Raw genomic sequence first — 20,667 nt, forward strand, 5'->3', positions numbered from 1 at the left:
CAAGAATCTTCTCTTGGTGAGCACTGCTGACATGAAGAACGAGCCCCTCTGCTGAGCCACCAGCTTCCTGCTTGATCTTCCATTTCAGGAACATCTAATTTGGCAACTCAGAGTCGCCTACATAAATAACAGGTCACAGTGCACTAGCTCCTGCTTTCTATTCTCTCTCCGGTCCAAGTTTAATATTAAGATCAATTCATAATATTGAACACCTAACTTAATTGTGAACACATTCACTCCTTAGAGACCAACAATATCAGTTTAGAATGTGTCCTAAGAAGACATGAATTCTTTCCTAAATAATTATGGGTGTTAGTTACATAAGTAACAGTAATTAAGCAAATGCCTGAGATGATTATTTACTAATCATTAATTCAAAGTGCATTTTCTTTCTCTCCACTTCAGATTTACTTTGTAATCATGTCTATGAAAAATGTTACTAGAAAGATGTTTATTTAATATGTACTTATTAAAGATGTTACTTGACTTTTGGTGCACTGCCTTAAGCTGCTTAGCAACTGCACTGCTTTTATAAATAACAATATTGGATGCAGGGACTGGGGCAATAATTCATCTATTTTTTACAAAATACTTTGTTTGACATATTTTGCTGGCAAATTTTGACCCTATGAAACTCTGAAACTCTCATTTCCCATCAGATATGTTTTCTTTTATTCTTTTTCCTTTTCTTTTTTTCTTTCTTTCTTTTTTGAGACAGGGTCTTGCTCTGTCACCCAGGTAGAGTGCAGTGGCACAATCATAGCTCACTGCAGCCTGGAACTCCGGGGTTCAAGTGATCCTCCTTGCCTCAGCCTCTCAAAGTGCTGGGATTACAGGTGTGAGCTATCGTACTCAGCCATTTTCTTTATTTTATATTATATTTTATTTTTTAGAGATGGAGGTCTTGCTCTGTTGCCCAGGTTGGACTTGAACTCTGGGTTCAAGCAATCTTCTTGCCTCAGCCTTTAGAGTAGCTGGGACTACAGGCTCGCACCACTGAGCTGGCTGGATACATTTTATTTTCAACGCAACATTCCCCAGTCATTCTAAAAGCTCTTTGCTGAACACTGGGCTGGATAAGTAAGTGTGGTAGAAATTGAGAATGAACCTTGACTGCCTTCTGCTTTTATTTACCTTAGAGAGCTCATCTTTTTTCAAGGTTTTAATCTCTATGCAGACAGCTCTCATACCAACATTTCCAACCCCTTAGACTTCCAGACACCCACCCTCACTCAGTTATTCTGTCATCTGAAACCAAACTCTCTCTGGGCTGCCCTTGGTCTGGGAGGTGTTTTTTCCTGGGCCTTGAAAGGTCACAAAGGATGGGTGTAGGGAGAGAGCCACGGGAGGTGTTCCCAGGAGGAAAGCAGAAGAGAAGTGACATGGTGGTGCCAAAGGAGGGGCCTGCCAGACTCCTGTGGACTAGGAGGAGGGGGAGGAGCAGGAGGTAGACCTTGTATTTGATTGATGGAAGCAGTGGGGTGGTATCAGTCAGGAGGCTGTTTCAGTAGTACAAGTGTTGTCTGATGATCGTATGCATTAAAATGACATCATTTTGATCCTTTTGGAGGACAGTGTCATGGGCCCTTTGAGAATAGAATGAAAGCTATGGGGTTTCTCCCCAGAAAAATATGGGCACATGAACCAAGTATTAGGTATAATTTGAGGGGATTCATGGGTCCCAGTGGGTGATGAAACAAATGGATTTGGTGGAAATGGTAGAAATCAACAGGGAATCTTAGAAGTAGAAGTAGTTTGGAAAAGGATTTAACAAGTTTAGTTTCATGTAAGACACGTAAGTCAAGCTGTGCTTTGGGCAGCAAGGCTAGAGGGGGATACCTGAGTCATTTGATTAGATTGTAAGTTTCCAGTTTGAGATGAGCTCCCTGAATTAACAAAAAGGCAGAAAGCAATCAAATATTTCCGAATAAGAATTATGGGGCAATACATATGCAGGTAATATTCCTAGAAGAGTTTGGGATCACTGTGCTGAAAATCATCCATAAAAAAAATAGATACTGAGTGAATTCGTAAGTAAATTATTCCATTAATATTCATTTTAAAGCTTAAAAATTAAACTTAAGTTGTAAAAGGTCAACGTCAGGGTAGAAGCTGAGCATTTAAAATTATAGTTATAATAAGCTTAAGATGAACAAATACATCAAGATCTCAAAACTTTTCAAAATCACTTTCACAGCATCTGTATGCCGCAGCGGAAGCAGTGTGGGTGAAAATGGCATGCCTTGTTGTTACTAGATTGTCTGCCTCAATCACCCTGAGCTGGCAGCTGGGAGCATCGGTATCTTTTGACCCTGTAACCTGCAGTCAGTGGGAGCCCTTTGGAGACTGTTGAAGGGAGAATGGTACAGATAGGTCCCAAAGTATCTGGGGCTGTTGTCCACCTTGTACAAGAAACCATCACTCTGACATTTGCATTTGGGGAATTCATGAGTTCTGACTGGGACTAAAGTGACACACCTATTCCAGAGACCCAGGTGGGACGTATCTCTGAATCTCCCCCTCAGTCTCTCTCCCAGGCTGTTGTCACCTTCCCGAAGGGCCCTGTGGTCACTGCATGGACCCAGGCTAGGGCTGATCCTGCCCTGTCCACCCCAGATCCCAGCACCAGGCATGACTCTCAGAACCTGACCTACACGTGGTCTCTCCATCCCGGTTCTTCGGATAGCCTGAGAGCAGATACTTCAGAAAAGTCTCCTTGTGTGATGGGTATTTTGCTAACTTTGCAAAGGACTCATAAATGCTTATGAATTAAACAGCTGCCCCTTCCTCTCAAGCACACACTTCCTTCTCGTGATTTGCGTGAGCTGGTCTCAAATTGCCTCAGCAGCTGAGGGGCTACTAGGCCTCTGGGGTATGAGCAGTGCCACATCCTGTCCTCAGGCCTGTCCTTCTAGGAGGATAACAAGTCCTTCCTCCTTTCTTCACCTGTACCTCTGAATATTAAATTTCTCATACCAAGCAGAAGGCTTCCCTTTCTAATGGCACATTTCAAATGCCTGTAGATCTAGGACCACCCGGCAGAGTGAGTTGAACAGGCTGGAAGAAACCTCATCCCTGGGTCTGTTTGGAACTCCAGTGGCTGTGTGTTTACCACCGCCAGGCCAGCCGGGCTTGGCATGCTGAATTTGGACTCCCACTGAGCCAATTTGCTGCTTCTGTCGCCTTGCCAACGGCTTCTCGCTCCCCACTGCTCTAGGAGTGATTATGGGAGCAGCGCAGTGAGGCCTCTTCTAACATTTCCCTGCCTCAGCCTCGCCTCCCGGTGAGTTTTACAGCAGGGACCGTGTTCTGTGTTCTACATGGGGTGTCCCTCCCGGCAATGACACAGGGTTTCCAGAAGATTAAAACCTTCCCCTAGGGGAATGTCATCTTTGTGTTATGTGTTCTCAACTCTTAGAGCCCAGGGAAGTGCTAGGAACCTTGTCAGTGCTTAATATAATACATAGTAAAAGAAATCAAATGCACGGACACATTTAGGCTTTGGTGCAAAGCATAACGATCACTTCTGGCAGTTCTAAAAGTTTGTAGGATGATATGACACAATGCCAGAACCTTCAAAATCTCAGCTGTCTCTTGCTAATATGCTGGATCCTAGAAATTCTTGCTTTTAGCTCTGTAGATGAGGATGGCTTGCCATGACTTGTACAGAGACTCAAGGGCAGGAGGTCAGGTTTCCCCTGCATTCTGATGGTGAAGTGCTCACTTCTGGAAGGTTATTTACAAGCTCACCAACATGGAGCCCAGTGTTGCTGGCTGGCATATTAGAAATACTCATTTAGTCTTTTGTCTTTATTGTCTGATCCCATTTAAAAGAAAATCTCCCCAGCACTATTTATCTGATTGTTCAGGGTCTCACGCCATGATGTATAAAGTTTTACAGTAATTGAAAAAGTAATGAATAACACCCAGGGCAGTAAATAAATCAGCAAGTTCATTAATTCAAAGCACTGAACGTCAATTTGTAGAACACTGTAACATGGTGTAAAATAACATTACCCAACAGTGTAAATGGGAAACTGGGAATTAATTTTATTTTAATTTTTAATGCACTTTTGACTGCTCAAAAAAGATATTAAACATTAACATAATTTAATATGTACACTGGCATTTATTAAACCACTGATTTGCAAACAAAATAAACAGACATGTATTTTTAAAGCATTAAAGATTCAATGGTGATAATTAACTTGAAGGTCAAGGAGGAAACCACCATCGGCCTATGCTGCAGAATCCCCCATAGATTACACAACCCAGATGCAGAAGGAATGTGAAAAGTTGCAATCAGCTACTTGATACTCTTGAGAGATGTTGAAAGACACTCTGCTTTCACTTGCTCTGATGAATCAGTTAGCTAAGCATTGGAGGACAGTGAAAAATCAGGGGATGAATTTCCATCCTGGATGCCACCTTTCAGCCTGACATGGAAAGAGCTGTCTCTTCTGCTTAGGCCAATCAACTGCATTATGGAGGTTCTGTCTATGACAAAAGCATCCCTAATGAGGCAGAATGGAGACCTGCACTGGAATGTTGCTGCATCTGAGTGACTGTCACCACCATGTGACATTTCATGGCTGCTGCCTTTGAATTTGAAGACCCTGACTTGAATTCTGATGCTTTCAATACACAACCTCACTCAAAATAAGTAGCAAATTGGGATGCCTTTTTTTTTTTTTTTTTTTTTTTTACTAAGGGGAAGAGATGTCATGCTGGGGGCTAAATTAGGTGATAAACCAACCAGGTGCTATACCAACATGTGCTGATGTGTTGGGGTTCTTTTTTCCTGGTTGTAAGAGTGGGTTTATCTGTGGCATTCCATTTGGTTGGTATGGAAATTTCATATAGGATTTTTGCTGCAAAAAAGAACTTACTGTCTTTGAAATTTGGTCAGTGTATTTGTCCACTCCAGTAGGGCCTTTTGACTTAAATAATCTAGTTTCATCAGCTACAATGAACAGATTAACTAAATGATTGCCAAGTATCCACTAAGCACACCCATCAATTCTATTGGCTAATAATTGCTATTTATTTGGGTTCATAATATTCCTGAAAGTGAGTCACTGCCACTCTAGATTGTGATCTGCTTCACATCAGTGACCTCTTTGCAGGTATACCTTATAGAGCCACCTTGGCTCATAGTTTGCAATTATCTGTGCAAAACATTAGCAATCAGAAATCGAAATCTATTTAAATAATCCTGGAATAAATAATTTTGGGGCTGAACTGTCCTTTTGAAAATAACTTTTTTTCTCCTTCATTACAAAGGTAAAAGATTCATTAGATATTGTACATAAAAGTCTAAAGTTGAATATATACATTACCCACAACTCCACTATCCAGATGTTATGTTGTTTACTTTGAGGTGTATAAACCTTACTTTTCAAATACTTTTTTTATGGTGATAGCAGCATCATTGTTGGTGTAGGGGAGAAAAACTAATATCTTTTTCCCTGCCTATCACCATGTTCATGGATGACACCTCTATAGCAAAAGACAGATTAATAAGAGCAAAGCATGACAAATTTATTTAACCAAAGTTTTAAGTGACATGGGAGGCTTCAGAAATGACAACTCAAAGACCCAGGGAAAACTGCATTTTTATGGACCGCTGTGCAGAGCTGTGGTTGGAGGACAGAAGGGGATGATCTGGGGGAACTTAGCAAGGCCTGTTTGTGTGGATTCTTCTTGTCATTGACGTGTCTTCATTCCTTTCCTCTGCATAAAGGGCAGGACACCTGTCACACGAGGGGCTTATGACCTACCTTCAGGGGAGGTAGGTCAAAAAATTTTCCTATGGTCATGTTTTGGGGGAGAAAGGCAGGAGAAGGTCAGAGAGTGACCTTTCTGCTTTTGCAGTTTTCTCCATTTCCTTCAGCTTAAAATCCTCCGTATGTCAAGGTGTCATATTTTAGGGTATCAGGTTCTGAGCACTGACATTTGGTAATTTCCACCCTATAGAAGAAACTGAGAAATAACTAAAAATTTCAGAAAGTTGAACCCTAAGAAATAAGCAGAAAAAGAAATTATAAAAAAAGAAAAACAAAACAACCTCTGTCCAGATAGCTAATTTATGATAGTGGTTGCCTTTGGGAAGAAGATGGATGGGGCGTGGGTTTGAGTTTGGGGAGGAGTACAAAGGGACTTCAATTTTATCTGTAATATTTTATTTCTTTTATTTAAGTTAGAGTTTTTCAGCGTCAGCACTACTGACATTTGGGGCCAGATAATTCTATGCTGTGGGGGCTGTCCTGTGCATTATAGAACGTTCAGCAGCAGCCCTGGCCTCTGCCCACTAGATGCCAATAGCACCCTCCAATTATGACAACCTAAAATATCTCCAGACGTTGCCAAATGTCCCCTGGGGAGGAAAATTACTTCCTCCACTTACACTGAGAATCACTAATTTAAATAAAAAAACAAATATGCACAAAGAGAACAAGTGAAGAAAAAGGGAAGAAAATGTTAACCTGTGAGCACATGATAACACATGATTGTTTTACTATTTTGAATCTTTAAACTTTTCCCAAAAACTCAAAAGAAAAACGTATTTTTAAAAGACCCAAATCCTTTTAAGCCAATAAACTGCTGTCTTTCTCCTGTCCCACGCCAGGCTGGACACAAGCAGAACTAACCCCTGGGGATGCTGCTCTTTGATCTGCCTCTTTGCGCACTTATTTCACAGAGATACTTGTAATCCTTCCTCTTAAACACACTGTTGTCCTGAAAGCTAGATCAAAAAGAAGTCTCACTCCTGATGACTGCGTTTTGGTCTGGTTTATTGATCTTCCTGATTTCCAGAAATCTGCAGCGCACTGTCCTTCACATTCTATCCTGCCTGATCCATTCTTTACATTGCCACAGACTTATTTCTCTAAGACACAACTATTTGGTATTTTCTTACTTAAAATCCTTCAAAATAAGGTATAAGCATGGTGCAATACTGCAACACAATTCTTATGTAAGCCATGCAGACTCCACAGGGTTAAGGGCACAGTCCCCAGCAAGGCTGCCTTCACTTCAGATCCCAGCTGCCAGTTGGGAGGTCCCCCGGCCACCCACGCTTCCAACTGGCAACAAATTCGGAGGTTGCCACAACGCTCTCGGGTTCGATAATTTGATGGAATGACTTGTAGAACTCAGGAGAGCACTATGTTTATTACTACGGTTTTATTATAAAGGATACAAACAAGACTAGCCAGCCGAAAAGACGCACAGGGTGAGATCTGGGAGAAGCCTGAATGTCGAGTTTCTGTGCCCAGCGTGCGTATCAGAATGCACACTGATGTGAGTACTGCCCAGGAAGCTCCCCCAACCTCAGTGACTGGAATTTTACTGGGGTTTCATGACATAGGCTTGGTGGATTGAATTCTTGGCTACATGACTGAATTCAGTCTCCGGTGACCTTCCATTTTCTGGAGGTCGGGCTGCCTAGAAGCCCCAGCACTCCAATCACAGGGTTGGTCTTTGGGCGTGGCCAACCTCCATCCTGAGTCAGCTTGTTAGCATAAACGCAGGTGTAGTCAGAGGCCCACCACCAGTACCAAAGACACTCCCATCATTCCGCTAGGGAAATTCCATGGCTTTAGAGTTTACCTCCCAGGAAGAACCAGGATCAAAGACCAGACAAATTCTTTAAGTACAACACATAGTATCAGGGTTCTGCAGGACCCCAGCCCAGCCAGGCTTCCTAGGCAGCCCAGCCTCTCACTACATTGCAGCTGTAGAGTTGAGAATCCTTGAACACACCTTACTGTTTTATAACCTGCACTTCTGCACATGCTATTTCCTCTGCCTCTGTTTGTTTTCTCCTTTGTGTATCCAATGGATTCCTCTTCATTTGTCAAGGCCCAGGTAAGTAACTCCTCCTCCCTGGAGCCTTCCAGAGGGACAGAGTTAATCCTCCCCTCCCCAGTGCTGCTAGGAATCCTTTGTTCATTTATAGATTATCTTTGCTCTTGTCAGGCCAGAATTGTTTGTTGAGATGTCTGCATGTACTGTGGGCACGTAGTGCAGGGCCTTTGCTGAGTGCGTGGTTAGTGGAGCCTTGCCCCTACTATTTGAAGCCGTATTTGTCTTTTTAGAAAGTGTCATCTTGCCCTCTTGGGTTGCCCTTTTCACTACCTCACTCCCCATGCTCCAGCAAAGCGGCCTTTCATCCTCACAAACGTCCCTTCTGGCGACTGGTGGACAAGCTATCATCTGAGATCTCGTGACTGACAATCCTGCCCAGCCACGTCATGTTTTGGAGAGCTCGTGGATGACATTGAAGAGATGACACAGAAGTGAGGTTTGTTAAATATCTAACAATAGCAAGTGGTTAAGTATACTGTGATTCCATCTATTGGATGAAACACTGTGATCTAATACATGTTTAGAAGGTTTGTAATAAAACAGAAATGCTTCTGTATAACATTACGAAGGAAAGTCAGCACAATTATGATGAAAAATGTACCCATAATCTAAGGCACTGGAAAAACATAAAAGAAAGAAAGAAAAGCCTGGAAAGAAATACTCTGAAATGTGGATGATTTTTCCCCATCTTCTTTATAGTTCCCCGTATTGGAAACTTTTTCTGTATCATGCTTAAAATGATAGGAGAGGCTAGTGCCTCTCTGCTTGTCTAAACAAATAGGCAAATGGTAAAAACCAATTTAATTAGGATACTTTCACCTGTAGCTGGAAACTTACAGGTGAAAAAATTCACACTTTTGCTCTTGTTGGCAATGAAAAGAGAAGTGTAGATGGGAATAAAAGAAGCAAGAGAGAAACCAGCCAAGTCTGTGGCCACACTTAACAGATACACCCACAGCCAGGAGTGCCAGAGAGACAAAAGTCAACAAGACAAAGGTTTTAAAGGGAGACCAGGACCAAACCAGTTCTTAAAATGTCACTTTTCTAGTCAAAGGAAGGCAACCTGAATAGTGTGGATTTCACTTTTTACATTTTCTAAATTAAAAAACATTAATTTTAAATCTGCCTTTTAAAAAATTATGTATAAAAAAGGTTTATGTTGTTTCATTGATCTCTTTCATTATCAAAAACTCACATCACTTTCTGGAAGAGCTATAACCACAACAAAAGCTGAAAATTCAGAGCATTTTGAGAAGAAGTGCTAGTTTAAGAGTGTGTTACCAAAGAAGATTGATTTAATCTTTTGAAATGCTGGTTAAAAATCACTTTTATCCAAGGCTCTTATGAGAGCTCCTCAGCTTCCATTTAGGAGAGTAAATCTAAGTCGGGTACTTTTTTTTTTTTCTTTCTTTGAGACAGGGTCTTTCTCTGTCACCCAGGCTGGAGGGCAGTGGTATGATCATAGCTTGCTGTAACCTCAAATTCCTGGGCTTAAGCAATCCTCCCTCTTCAGCCTTCTGAGTAGTTAAGACTACAGGCATGCACTACTATATCCTGGCTGATATTTCTAATTTTAATTGTAGGGAATGGGGGTCTCACTATGCTGCCCAAGCTGGCCTTGAACTCCTGGCCTCAAGCCATCCTCCTGCCTTGGCCTCCCAAAGTGCTGGGATTACAGGTGTGAGCCACTGTGCCCAGTTGTTCCTCTTAATGATTATTCTAAATGGTAATATCATTATCAAGTGTTGTATGCTCTAATCTCTGCACAACTTCTGAAAACCTTACCTATTTCAGTAGGTTATTGAGTTGTGAATTTTGAGGTAGGCACAAATAGGCTTGTTTAGCTATGACTGAAGATCTGTTTTTTGGGATTGGGTCCCAGTATTAAGACATTCCCAATTTGGATGTACCACCCTTACTGCCCCTGCAATGAAACGAAACAAAACAGAAAGCAGATCACACCAAGGAAATGGTTCAGGCTCTTTTATTTCCTTGCTGATATGTCCGATTTCCAAAGAGCACATTTTCTTTCTTTTCCTTGGTAGGGACTGTCAGAAAATTCCTTGTGATTGATTGAGTTGATAGACTTGTTTCTCCTGTTTGCCTGAGTTAGTGAGTGAAGATTCTTTCCCTCTTAAGATGAATGGAGTTTGATTTTATTAATACATGTTCTGTATAGACCATTTTAAAGGTGTCATTCATCATTCAAACTAATTGGTGTACCTTCAGCCTCTGAGATTGTGACCTTGAGTGTGGTAGTGGCATCATTTATTCATTCATTCACTCATTCATGCTATATTATTTAGGACTCTTGGTTGCAAGTGACAGAAAGCCAACTTGAATTTGTTTACTGAAATATGAAACATTGCAAGGATATCTGGCTGTTTCCGACAACCCAAGTATAGCAATGAGGCTAAGCTCCAGGGACAACTAGAATTAAGAGTTCCAAAACCTCTGGGACCCTCCTCTCCAATTCACCTCTGGTTTTATCCTTTTCTCTCCACAGTTAGGTTTCCGCTGCTTCGCCACCAGCTCTTGGGCTATTACTTCTTGCAGTCCAGACACACAAAAAGAGACTGGGTTTTCTTTCCAGCTCTAGTTACAAAAATGGCTGTAAAAGAACTTGGCTTGGCCTGGCTTGGGTCAGAGCTGGGTTGAGCACCTATCACCTGGCGGAGTTAGGTCACATACTTACCTTGACATAGCACATGGGGCTAGGATAGCCAGACCACATTGTCCTGACATGACCTTGTGGATTCAGAAAGGAGGCTCCCAATTAAGAAAAAAAGTCATATTCACTACTTATTCTTTTTTATATAATATCCTTCCCCCAAAGTGAGTGGGAATTATGTAGGCACTACTTTTCCAACAACGTACTGAGTACCTACCTATTGTGTGTCTAACTGCCTGTTGGCAATCCTTTTGTTCATATCTTATCTTATGACCTACGTGACCTAAAGGCTGTTTTCTATAGTTTCTACACCCCACTCATACCCACCTCTTTTTCATTCTTTGTGGACAGACTGGCTGCCTACTTTACTAAGACTATACATTTCTCATCCAACTCCTCTGCAACTAAAGCAAAGCCTCTTTTCACATTTCTTTCTTGCACTATTTTTTTTTCTTTTCTTTCCCCTCAGCTTCAGCAGAAAGATTCACTCATGCGAGGGTCCAGAGGTGATCAAGATACATGAGACATCAACTTGACTAGTCCATGAGGTAAAATAAAAAAAAAAAAGATATGTGAGACAAATGCAGGCTAATGACAATACACCAGAGAATGAGATAGACGCAGAACAGCAACTTACCAGTTGAGAGTGAGTTATCTCTGCCACAAAGAATAGAAACTACTTAAAAGTGGTTGAGCACAACATTCCCTTCCTTTAATCAAGCTACATACAAAGCCAAATCATACTTTGCAACCATCTTTGTTTATTCTGAAAAATCTCTGCCATATGCACTGGAAATACTCAAGGTCTGTAGATTGGAATAGTAAAATACTACTACTAATACATAGTTAAAGTGAGTTGTTTTCATTCCCTCTGGGGTGGTTTTTCAATGCAGAAAAGACTACTCAAAAGCTTACTTTTAGTTTAGTCTAACAGTAAAAAGTTTGCATAGGTCTAGCAAACTATGGCCATGGGTCAAATCAGCTCACTGCCAATTTGTGTGGTCCATGGCTTAAGAATGGTTTTTACATTTATAAATGCTGGAAACAATAGAAAGGAGAGTAATATTTTATGACATGTGAAAATTGTATAAAATTCAAATTTCAATGTAATTTGACAGAGACCATGTGTCCTGCTAGGTCTACAGTGTTAACTATGTGACCTTTTTCAGAAAAAGTTCACCAACCCCTGGTTTAAAAGATTGGCGTTCAATCTGTTAAAACAACAAATTCAAAACCCAGATTTGTTCTTAAGCTTTTAAAAAATCAGGTGGTTACACACTTGTGAAACACCAACATAAAAAAGATTCAGAACATTTCCATCACCCCCAAAAGATTCTCCATGCCCCTCTGCAGAACAAATCTTTCTCTGCTTCCACAACTAGGCAACCACTGGTCTACTTTCTGTCACTATATATTAATTTTTATTTTCTAGGATTTTGTATAAATAAATACTATGCTTTTTTTTTTTTTTTTAAGACAGAGTCTCACTCTGTTGCTTGGGTGAGTGTCATGGCATCAGCCTAGCTAACAGCAACCTCCAAATCCTGGGCTCAAGCGGTCCTCCTGCCTCAGTCTCCCGAGTAGCTGGGACTACAGGTACGGACCACCATGCCTAGCTAATTTTTTCTATTTTTAGTAGAGATGGGGTCCCACTCTTGCTCAGGCTGGTCTCAAAATCCTGAGCTCAAGCAATCCTCCCGCCTCAGCCTCCCAGAGTGCTAGGCTTACAGGCATGAGCCATGGAGCCCAGCCTATTTTCTTGGCTTTTAAGATGGCACCTTGCTGCTTAGTCCTCCCATGGCTGAAGGTGGAAGGGCACAAAGGGAGGGATGTTAGTTCCCTCCAGCCATATTATATATTGCTAACCCCATTCAGAAGGGCTCTACCAGGCCCTCATGACTTAATCACCTCCTGTAGGTCCCACTTCTTAATACCATCATACTTATGATTAAGTTTCAACATATAAATTTTGGAGGGGACACAAACATTCAAACCATAGCATCTCCCTTTGGCTCTTTTGCCTTATTATTTTTTCCTTGTACTTTATTTGTTGAAGAAACCAGGTAGTTTGTTCTATACAGTTTCCCACAATCAGGATTTTTCAGATTGTATCCCTTGGTGGTGTTTAATCTGTTCATATGTACTCTTCATTTCCTGAAAACTGGTTGTTAGGTATAAAGGAATAAATGTTTTAATACAAGAATAATGTTCTTAAATATTCAAGTTCAGCTTATAAATTTTATTTTATTTATAAGTCTAATAAATTGTAGCAATAATTTTTAAATGGTCTTGAGTAATGTTTGTTTCAATTGATAAAAGTAGTTAATTAAACACTGTCCAATATAAATATATGATTCTTTGGGATTGGGAAACTATGGCCTGTGGGCCTACAATATTATTGGAAGTATTACTGGAACACAGTCATGCCAATTCATTTATATATTTATTGTTTATGACTGCTTTCCCAATAGAACGGCAGAATTGAGTAGTTGTGACAGATACCTTCTTGCCCATAAAGCCTAAAATATTTACTATGTGGCCCTTTAAGAAAAAGTTTACTGACCTCTGTGCAGTATTTATACGTATCATATAAATTTACAAATGTAATATATTTTATTTCCTTCTCAAGTACTTCAGTTATCTCGCAATGTATCACTCTTCTTCAAGTATTAATTCTTACAAAGCTAATCAATTACACTCACAAAAATGGTAAACTTTAGATTCTCTTAGATGTCCTGAAACTCTGCCTAAACTTCATTAAGATTTCAGCTTAAAACCAGGAGTCTACATCTGTTACTTGATTACACACTTTAGATTGTTCTCATAAGGGGGATCTCTTCAAGCCAAATTCTCTTACACATTTGTTAAGCACACCGTATACCTAATGTGCCTAGGTTCCTTATTACAGAAACATTATTATTGTGGTTTTAATTTCTTAAACCTTCCATATTAATTCATATTTTTCTGTGGTGGAAAGATATGAGGCATAGGGGAAGAATGTTTCCATTCCAGTTACCTGAAGTGATCTGCTAAGAAAGGCAAATGCTGCTCCCATTAATTGAGGTAATTTAGAGTCAGAGATTTTGGCAGGACCTGAGATTTATTTATTTATTTACTTATTTATTTTTAACATTTATCTCTTAGTGACTTATTTCCTTCAGAAGGACCGGAGATTTAAAGTTGCAGATATGCAGGGGATTACCACCCCTACTCATTCTAAGTCCATTTTTGTAAGTACTATGTCAAAGATTTCAAAGCTTTTTAAGGGTGTTGATTTTGGACTCACAAAACCTAGTTCTCACACAGGTCGGCAGCCTTTACAAGAGTCCATCCATCCCTTGATTAGATGATTAGATTTGTATCTCTGATTTCTAATGTATTTCCTATCTATCTCAAAAGATCTTTAACTCCCTGGGATCCAAAGAACTATATTTTCATTTATCTATTTTTACTTTCAAATCCTTCAGTATGTATCTCTAACATATAAAAACTTTAAAAAGGAACCTCAGTGCCATTAGTACCTCAAACAGAACTCACAAGAATTACTTGATGTCATGTAATAAATACTCTGTCCACCTTCTTATTTCTCCATCTGTCTTAAAAGAGATCTTTTTACAATTTGTCCAATCAGAATCATATATTGCATTTGGTTGACAACTCTCTAAACTCTTAATCTATTGCAATCTCCAGCCCTTTAAAAGCCATTTATTTGTTAAAGAAATCCAGTTATTAGTTTTCTATAATTTCCCACATTCGAGATTTGGCTGATTGTCTTTAGGTGGTATGAAGCCTCTAAAATTGTTCCTTTATCCCCTATATCTTTGGTAGCAGGCTTGATTAGATTCAGATTCTTTATTTTTGTCAAGAATACCTCATGAGCAGGTAAATCAAAGACCTTTGAACTTGATAAAAACCTTTCATTTTTCCAGAGTATTTAAAATGGCAACCGGATTGAAGTTTGTATATCTAGCATGTCTTTGAGTCGAACTTGTAGTAACAACTCACATAATATTAAACAACACGTATTAAATGCTTTTCACGGGCCAGACAGAACGTGAAACACTTTATAAATATGTTCATTTAATTTTCCCAACACTTTTCTGATGAGACAAGCTAATGGGGGTTTGATTAACTTGACCAGTAAGCAAGAGATGGTGTGAGTTTAAAGGTCGAATTGGAATCCAGATTTTCTAGTCCCTTTCTGCTCTGAATAGTTCCGTCTCCCGGTTTCTGTATTTCCGGTTGTCTCAGGGTGCTAACCACTAGGAAGGCGTCCCTCCCGCAGCGCCCCGCCCCGCCTCGTTCCCACTCCCACGAAGCCCCGCCCCTCCTGGACCCGCCCTGCCTCTCCGGGTCTGGGGTCAAGCCCCGGCGAGCGCCAGGAAAACCACACTTCCCAGAGAGCACCGCGACGGCGGAGGCCTCAGGCCGGCGCCGCTGGCGCCATTTCTGTAGAGAGAAACGGCAGTGTGGCCTGTAGTCATGGCGCTGTTCCCGGCCTTTGCAGGGGTTAGTGAGGCCCCAGATAGCGGGAGCTCCAGGAAAGGTAAGCACACAAACGGGCCGAAAAAGGCACTCGGCGGGCTTACGAGGCAGTTTCTCAGGCCCAGGTTTCGGCTCTTGCCTTGGATTTGTTTATCCATTTGTGTCCCAGAGTTCTCTGCGGCGCTGCAAAGCCTTCTGGGAAGAGCACCAGGCCTCGTTCGAGGTCTGCGGATCTGAGATTCTTCTAGAATTACAGTTGTGGAGTTACGGAGTGGGGAAGTACGGGGCTGATGCCCTGGAGCCGGAACCTCTCTATTACCATATTGTTGGATCCCATTCTCCCCCAGCCTCAGTTACTTCACCTTTAAAATGGGAGTAATGATACTTGACATCTCAAGGAGACTCCTGATGCAAACGCGGAATGTTTTTATTACATATTCCTTCCTTTCCTGTTTGACTTATTTCTGAAATGGTTAAGTTAATATCTTTTGGAAGGCATAGAGCTAGAGTATTAGGATCCAAACCCTCATCTGTTTCTCTCCAAATGGGCACAGCACCTAGTGAAAAAAACTAACTTTTATTTCTTGAAGACCTACTCTGTCAGGTTATGGCTTTCCATATTTTATTTAAGCCCCAAACATTCCAAGAGAGCTGCATTGTTAAAATTGAGGCACATAGTGAATTCATTTAAGAAGTAATTAATCTTAAGTCATGTTCCTTTTGTGGCAGGGCCGAATTGTGTCTGACATCTCTGTAATACCCTCTCATAGTTCCTAGACTTCTCTTTTGTTACACTTCCCATAATTGTGAGTAATTTCTTATGTAATTAGTGTAATTGTGGTCTTTATTTACTAGACTAACCTCTATGAGGTCTAGACAGTGTTTGTCTATTCATTGTAGCATGTTTGGCCCCTAACACAGGCCCAAAATATAGAAAGTGTTCAATAAATATTTGTTGGATGTGCAGACCAATAGTAGGTACTTAATAATTATGTGTTGCATGAGTGCATCTTAAAAAATGTGCAGTAGAAGGATGATGTAGATGCATAGGTGAACCACAGGAATAATTACTTCTAATGGAAGGTTCAAAGAAGGCTTTTATGTAGTAGCTAACTTTTGGGATGGATCTTTAAGAGGGTAGGTAGGATTTGGACAAATAAAGATAGTGGAAGGTAATTCCAGGGCCTTCAAAGTGCTGTGGAATAAAAGTGTGAGACCTGCACAAAATACTGTGAATAACCCAATTTCTCTGGAAGTATAGTGGCATAAAGAGGAGCGTTGGGAAGTATGGTTGGGGCTGGTTGTGAGGAGGATAGTGGCCTTTAATAACAGGTGAAGGGTTTATACTTTTATTTTGGGAGGGGGAAATTGAAAGTTTGCAGGGGAGTGTTACTCTTGTCATTAATAACCAGCATTTATTGGACATCCTCTGGATATCCAGCATTAGGAAAATGTATGTAAAAGTGCTCTTTTAAAAATGCTGTCTTTTTAAAAAAATTTAAACACAACATTATTACTTATAATGAAATTAACTATAGTTCTTTAATAGCATTTACTTACCAGCCAATGTTCAAATTTCTCAAGTTGTCTCAAAAATGGGCTTTTACAGTTGGTTTGTTCAAGTCAGTTTCCAAAAAAGATACAGCATTGCATTTTGTGGGTATGTCTCTTAGGTCTCTTTCAATATAAAACAATTTTTCCCTGTCCTTCCTTTTCCCACGTGATTGATTTTTTGAGGAAACTGGGTCATTTGCCCTGTAGGCATTTCCCACCAAATCCTCATGGTGTCATTTAACATGTTTCTGTATTCCAGTATTTCCTGTAAACTGGTAATTAGATTCAGAGAATTGATTAGATGCAGGTATAATTTTTTTGTTGAAAAATTCCTCATTGAGGATGCTGTCCACTTGCTATTGAATCATGTGGAAGAATGTGTTGTCCAGTGTTCTCTCTCTTAATGATGAGAGAAATTAACATCAATCGGTGGATTGTAAGCCTGATTCATCCATTATGAAGCTGCCCATCAGCCTTTCACCTAATTCTTTTTGCAGCCATGCATGATTATTGCTTAGGTCCATTATTCCATTGAGTTTGTAAAATGGTTATTTTCTAATTTTATCATTCTTCCTATGTTTATTAGCATCAGTTTTTTTTTTTTTTTATAAAGAACTATTGGGCTACCCTGAAATACACTTCAGGCAGGAAAGACAGGATGAATACCCTTTGTCAGTTTTCAAAATAATGAGTTGGAGTCCCACTAACTTCTAGAGATTTCCAGTGAGGTGTGTTTTTTGTTTTCATTATGAATGTATGAATTTAACATTTATATTTCAATCTTTTGCAGGTAGTATTTTTTAATGCTCAAATTGTCCCATCTTTGGCTAATGGGAACCTGATCAAATTGGTGCCTGTGTCCTTTTGGCATGACCCAGTCATCTTTATTTATTTTTTTGAGAGATAGTGTCTCAGTCTGTCTCCCAGGTTGGAGTGCAGTGGCACCATCATAGCTCACTGTAACCTCAAATTCTTAGGCTCAAGTGACCCTCCTGTCTCAGCCTCCCAAGTAGCTAGGACCACAGGCATGCACCACCACATGTGGCTGATTTTTTTTTTTTTTTTTTAATTTTTGTAGAGATGGGGGTCTTGCCCACGCTTGTCTGGAACTTCTGGCCTCAAGTGATTCTCCCACCTGGGCCTCCCAAAGTGCTGGGATTACAGGTGTGAAACACTACATCCAGTCGACCTAGGCATCTTTAATAGCTTCCTTACTTTCTGTGCTAAGAGATGTCCAGGGGAAGGCTCATCGCTTATATATTCTTTTATGGCCTGGAGTTGGCCATTTGTCCAAGGAACCCTGGTTTCTTTTAGTGGAAAATGTTATGGATATATTAAAACCACAAACTGGGTGTTAGGGATATCATCACTATTGGGTTGTCATAACTTCTAGACTTTTTCAGTGGACAGAACCAAGAAGAGAAAAATACATCATAAATTCATATTGATATTTCTAGTCCAAATTTAAGATTATAAGACTTTTTTTTTTTTTTTGAGACAGAGTCTCACTGTCACCCTGTCACCCCTGTGGTGTTATCACACAGCTCACTGCAACCTTAAACTCCTAGGCTCAAGCAATTCTCCTGCCTTAGCCTCCCAAGTAGCTGGAACTACAGGTGCATGCTAATTTTTTCTATTTTTTGTAGAGATGGGGTCTTGCTTGCTCTTGCTCAGGCTGGTTTTGAACTCCTGGCCTCAAGCAATCCTCCCGTCTGGGCCTCCCAGAGTGCAAGGATTACAGACATGAGCCGTTGTGCCCGGCCTGATTTTCACTTCTTTGATTTAACTTTGTATTTTCTTTTTTTTATATATTCAAAATAATATGACTGATAGTAATAGTTTCAGATTTCTTTATGGTTCTGTTTGTTCTTAGGATATATCCCACAATGGATGTGTGGTCAAATTATTGTGCTTAATTTTTCTTAAATTTTTATTTATTTATTTGTTTTTAGAGATGGGGTCTCACTCTATCACCCAGGCTAGAGTGCAGTGGCGCAGTCATAGCTCACTGCAGCCTGGGACTCCTGGGCTCATGCAATTCTCCCACCTCAGCCTCCCAAGTAGCTGGGAGTATAAGCATGTACCACCATGCCTGGCTAATTAAAAAAAAAAAAAAACTTTTATTTTTATAGAGATGGGGTTTCACTATGTTGCCCAGGCTGAAAATTATTGTGTTTTAAAATTGCTTGAAATAATTCTGTGTGGTTTTGCCACCAGTTTGATGTACAATTAGATATTTATTCCATTTGTTTTCAATTTTTAGAGATTGCTTTTTTCCTTTTGATTTCATTTTGTTTTATAATGATGTAAAACATTTGCATAGTTCTAAAGTTGAAAATATAAATCATATATATTAAGAGAAAACTTCAATCTCTGTTCCTCCAGTCTGTTACTTTCCTTCCCCTACAGGGTAAAATTTTCATTAGTCAATGGTATCCTTCCATCTTTTCCCCCTTACGGTGAGCAACTACATTTCCCTTCCCTTTTGTGAATGCATACTGTCCTGTATTTTACATTAAATCCTGGCAGTCACTCTACAGCAGAATGTAGAGATCCTCCTCATTTCTTTTACTGGTATGCAGAACTGCGTTGTGTAGCTCTCGCATACTTTATTCAACTAGTCCCCTGTTAAGGACATTTGGACTGTTCCCAGTCTTTGGCTGTTATACATTGAAACACTGTACTTTTTGCCTTACACTGTAAAATGTTATAAAAATGTTAGTGTTAGTAGTAGTTGATGTAGAGGTTCAGTTAAAAGGACATTAAACTCCTGGACAGGAAAGACCAGAATGAGTTAGGGGGCTCTGCTCTCCACTGTCTAGGTGCCATTAAGAGTTAGGCCAGAGCCTGGCATGGTAGCTGACACCTGTAATCCTAGTGACCTGGGAGGCCGAGGCAGGAGGATCACTTGAGCCCAGGAGTTTGAGGTTGCTGTGAGCTAGGCTGACGCCACGGCACTCTAGCCCGGGCAACAGAGTGAGACTGTCTCAAAAAAAAACCAAAACCAAACAAACAAACAAAAAAAACCAAAAAAAAAAAAAAAAGATTAATTTAAGCTGAAGCTGTTTGAGATGAAACACATGAGTAAAGAAGCCTTCTTGCACTTTCTCTTATCTGACTAAAAGCAGAAACTTCTGAGAAGTGAGAACTGCCATAAATTCCCTCTTTGGGGAAGCTTTTACTCACAGGAGAGGAACCAAGAGTAAATCTACCAGAAATCCCTCTCTAGGGGAGTTTTATGAAGAAGGTGGGAAGACCACTCATACCTGCATAGACAAACATTGTCACAAACTCTGCAGTCCCCAACCCCCAGGACCACATACCGGTCTGAGGCCTGTTAGGGGACCTGGCTGCAGAGCTCCTCGTGCCACCCCCACCCCCATGGAAAGATTGTCTTCCATGAAACTTAGGAACGAGGGGGCCTGCACAGCCGCTCTTCCAATCTTCCATGAAAGCAGTCCTTGATACCAAAAAGGTTGGGGACCACTGTCACTTTTGTTTTCCTAATAAGCCCATTTGTCTTTCCTAATGAAATCTGTTTTTTCTTCCCGTAGGCTGTTTCCCCCACCCTCTATCTTGGCATTTGTTATATCGCATGTAAGTGTCAACTTCATGAGAGTAGAGTTGGGTTTTTCTTGTTCACTGTGCATTCCTAACATCTAGAACAGTGCCTGGCTCTCAGTAAAAGCTTACCAAATGAAAAAAAGAGACTCAGAGAAATTAAGTGTTTTGTTCAGAGTTGTACAACTAAGAAACAATAAAGCCAATTTGAACACGGGTTCTTCTGACTCCAGAAGTTCTGTTATAAACCACACTATGATATTAGAGTGTTGGGGTTTTGCTTGTTTAAATATTACCTTTGGAATTCGTGGGCCTCTTCAAATTGTAGGTTAACTCCCATGGAAGGGCTGACTTCGCTCACGTTCTCCGTAATTACCATCTTAAATGCAGTTCTCAGTTATGTTTGCTGGTGCTTTTTGGGCTTCCAGATCCTTTGTCAGAAAATGAGGGTTTTGATAAAAAGGAAGAGCTTGGCTTATTCTTTTTAAAGGAACAAACTTCTTCCCTAATATATATGCTAATTTACT

The 20,667-nt window shown here is 40.4% G+C and overlaps 1 protein-coding gene across 5 annotated transcripts in view; it reads left to right on the top strand.

Annotated features, from left to right (window-relative positions):
• The first annotated feature begins 14,827 nt into the window (after positions 1-14,827).
• The window catches only part of NRDE2 (NRDE-2, necessary for RNA interference, domain containing), a 44,511-nt gene continuing 38,671 nt past the window's right edge, over positions 14,828-20,667 (top strand). For 3 of the 5 annotated variants that reach the window (XR_006737687.1, XM_045562073.1, XM_045562082.1), the window contains exon 1: positions 14,917-15,086. Coding sequence is in view for 4 of the 5 variants with exons in the window: in XM_045562073.1 (XP_045418029.1) it covers positions 15,023-15,086 (64 nt within the window). In the remaining variant the exon portion in view is untranslated. Of the gene's footprint in view, positions 15,087-20,667 lie in introns of all 5 variants that reach the window. The other 2 variants (XM_045562065.1, XM_045562093.1) reach the window with 2 other exon arrangements.

Source organism: Lemur catta, chromosome 1, assembly GCF_020740605.2.
Source record: "Lemur catta isolate mLemCat1 chromosome 1, mLemCat1.pri, whole genome shotgun sequence".
NCBI lineage: Eukaryota > Metazoa > Chordata > Mammalia > Primates > Lemuridae > Lemur > Lemur catta.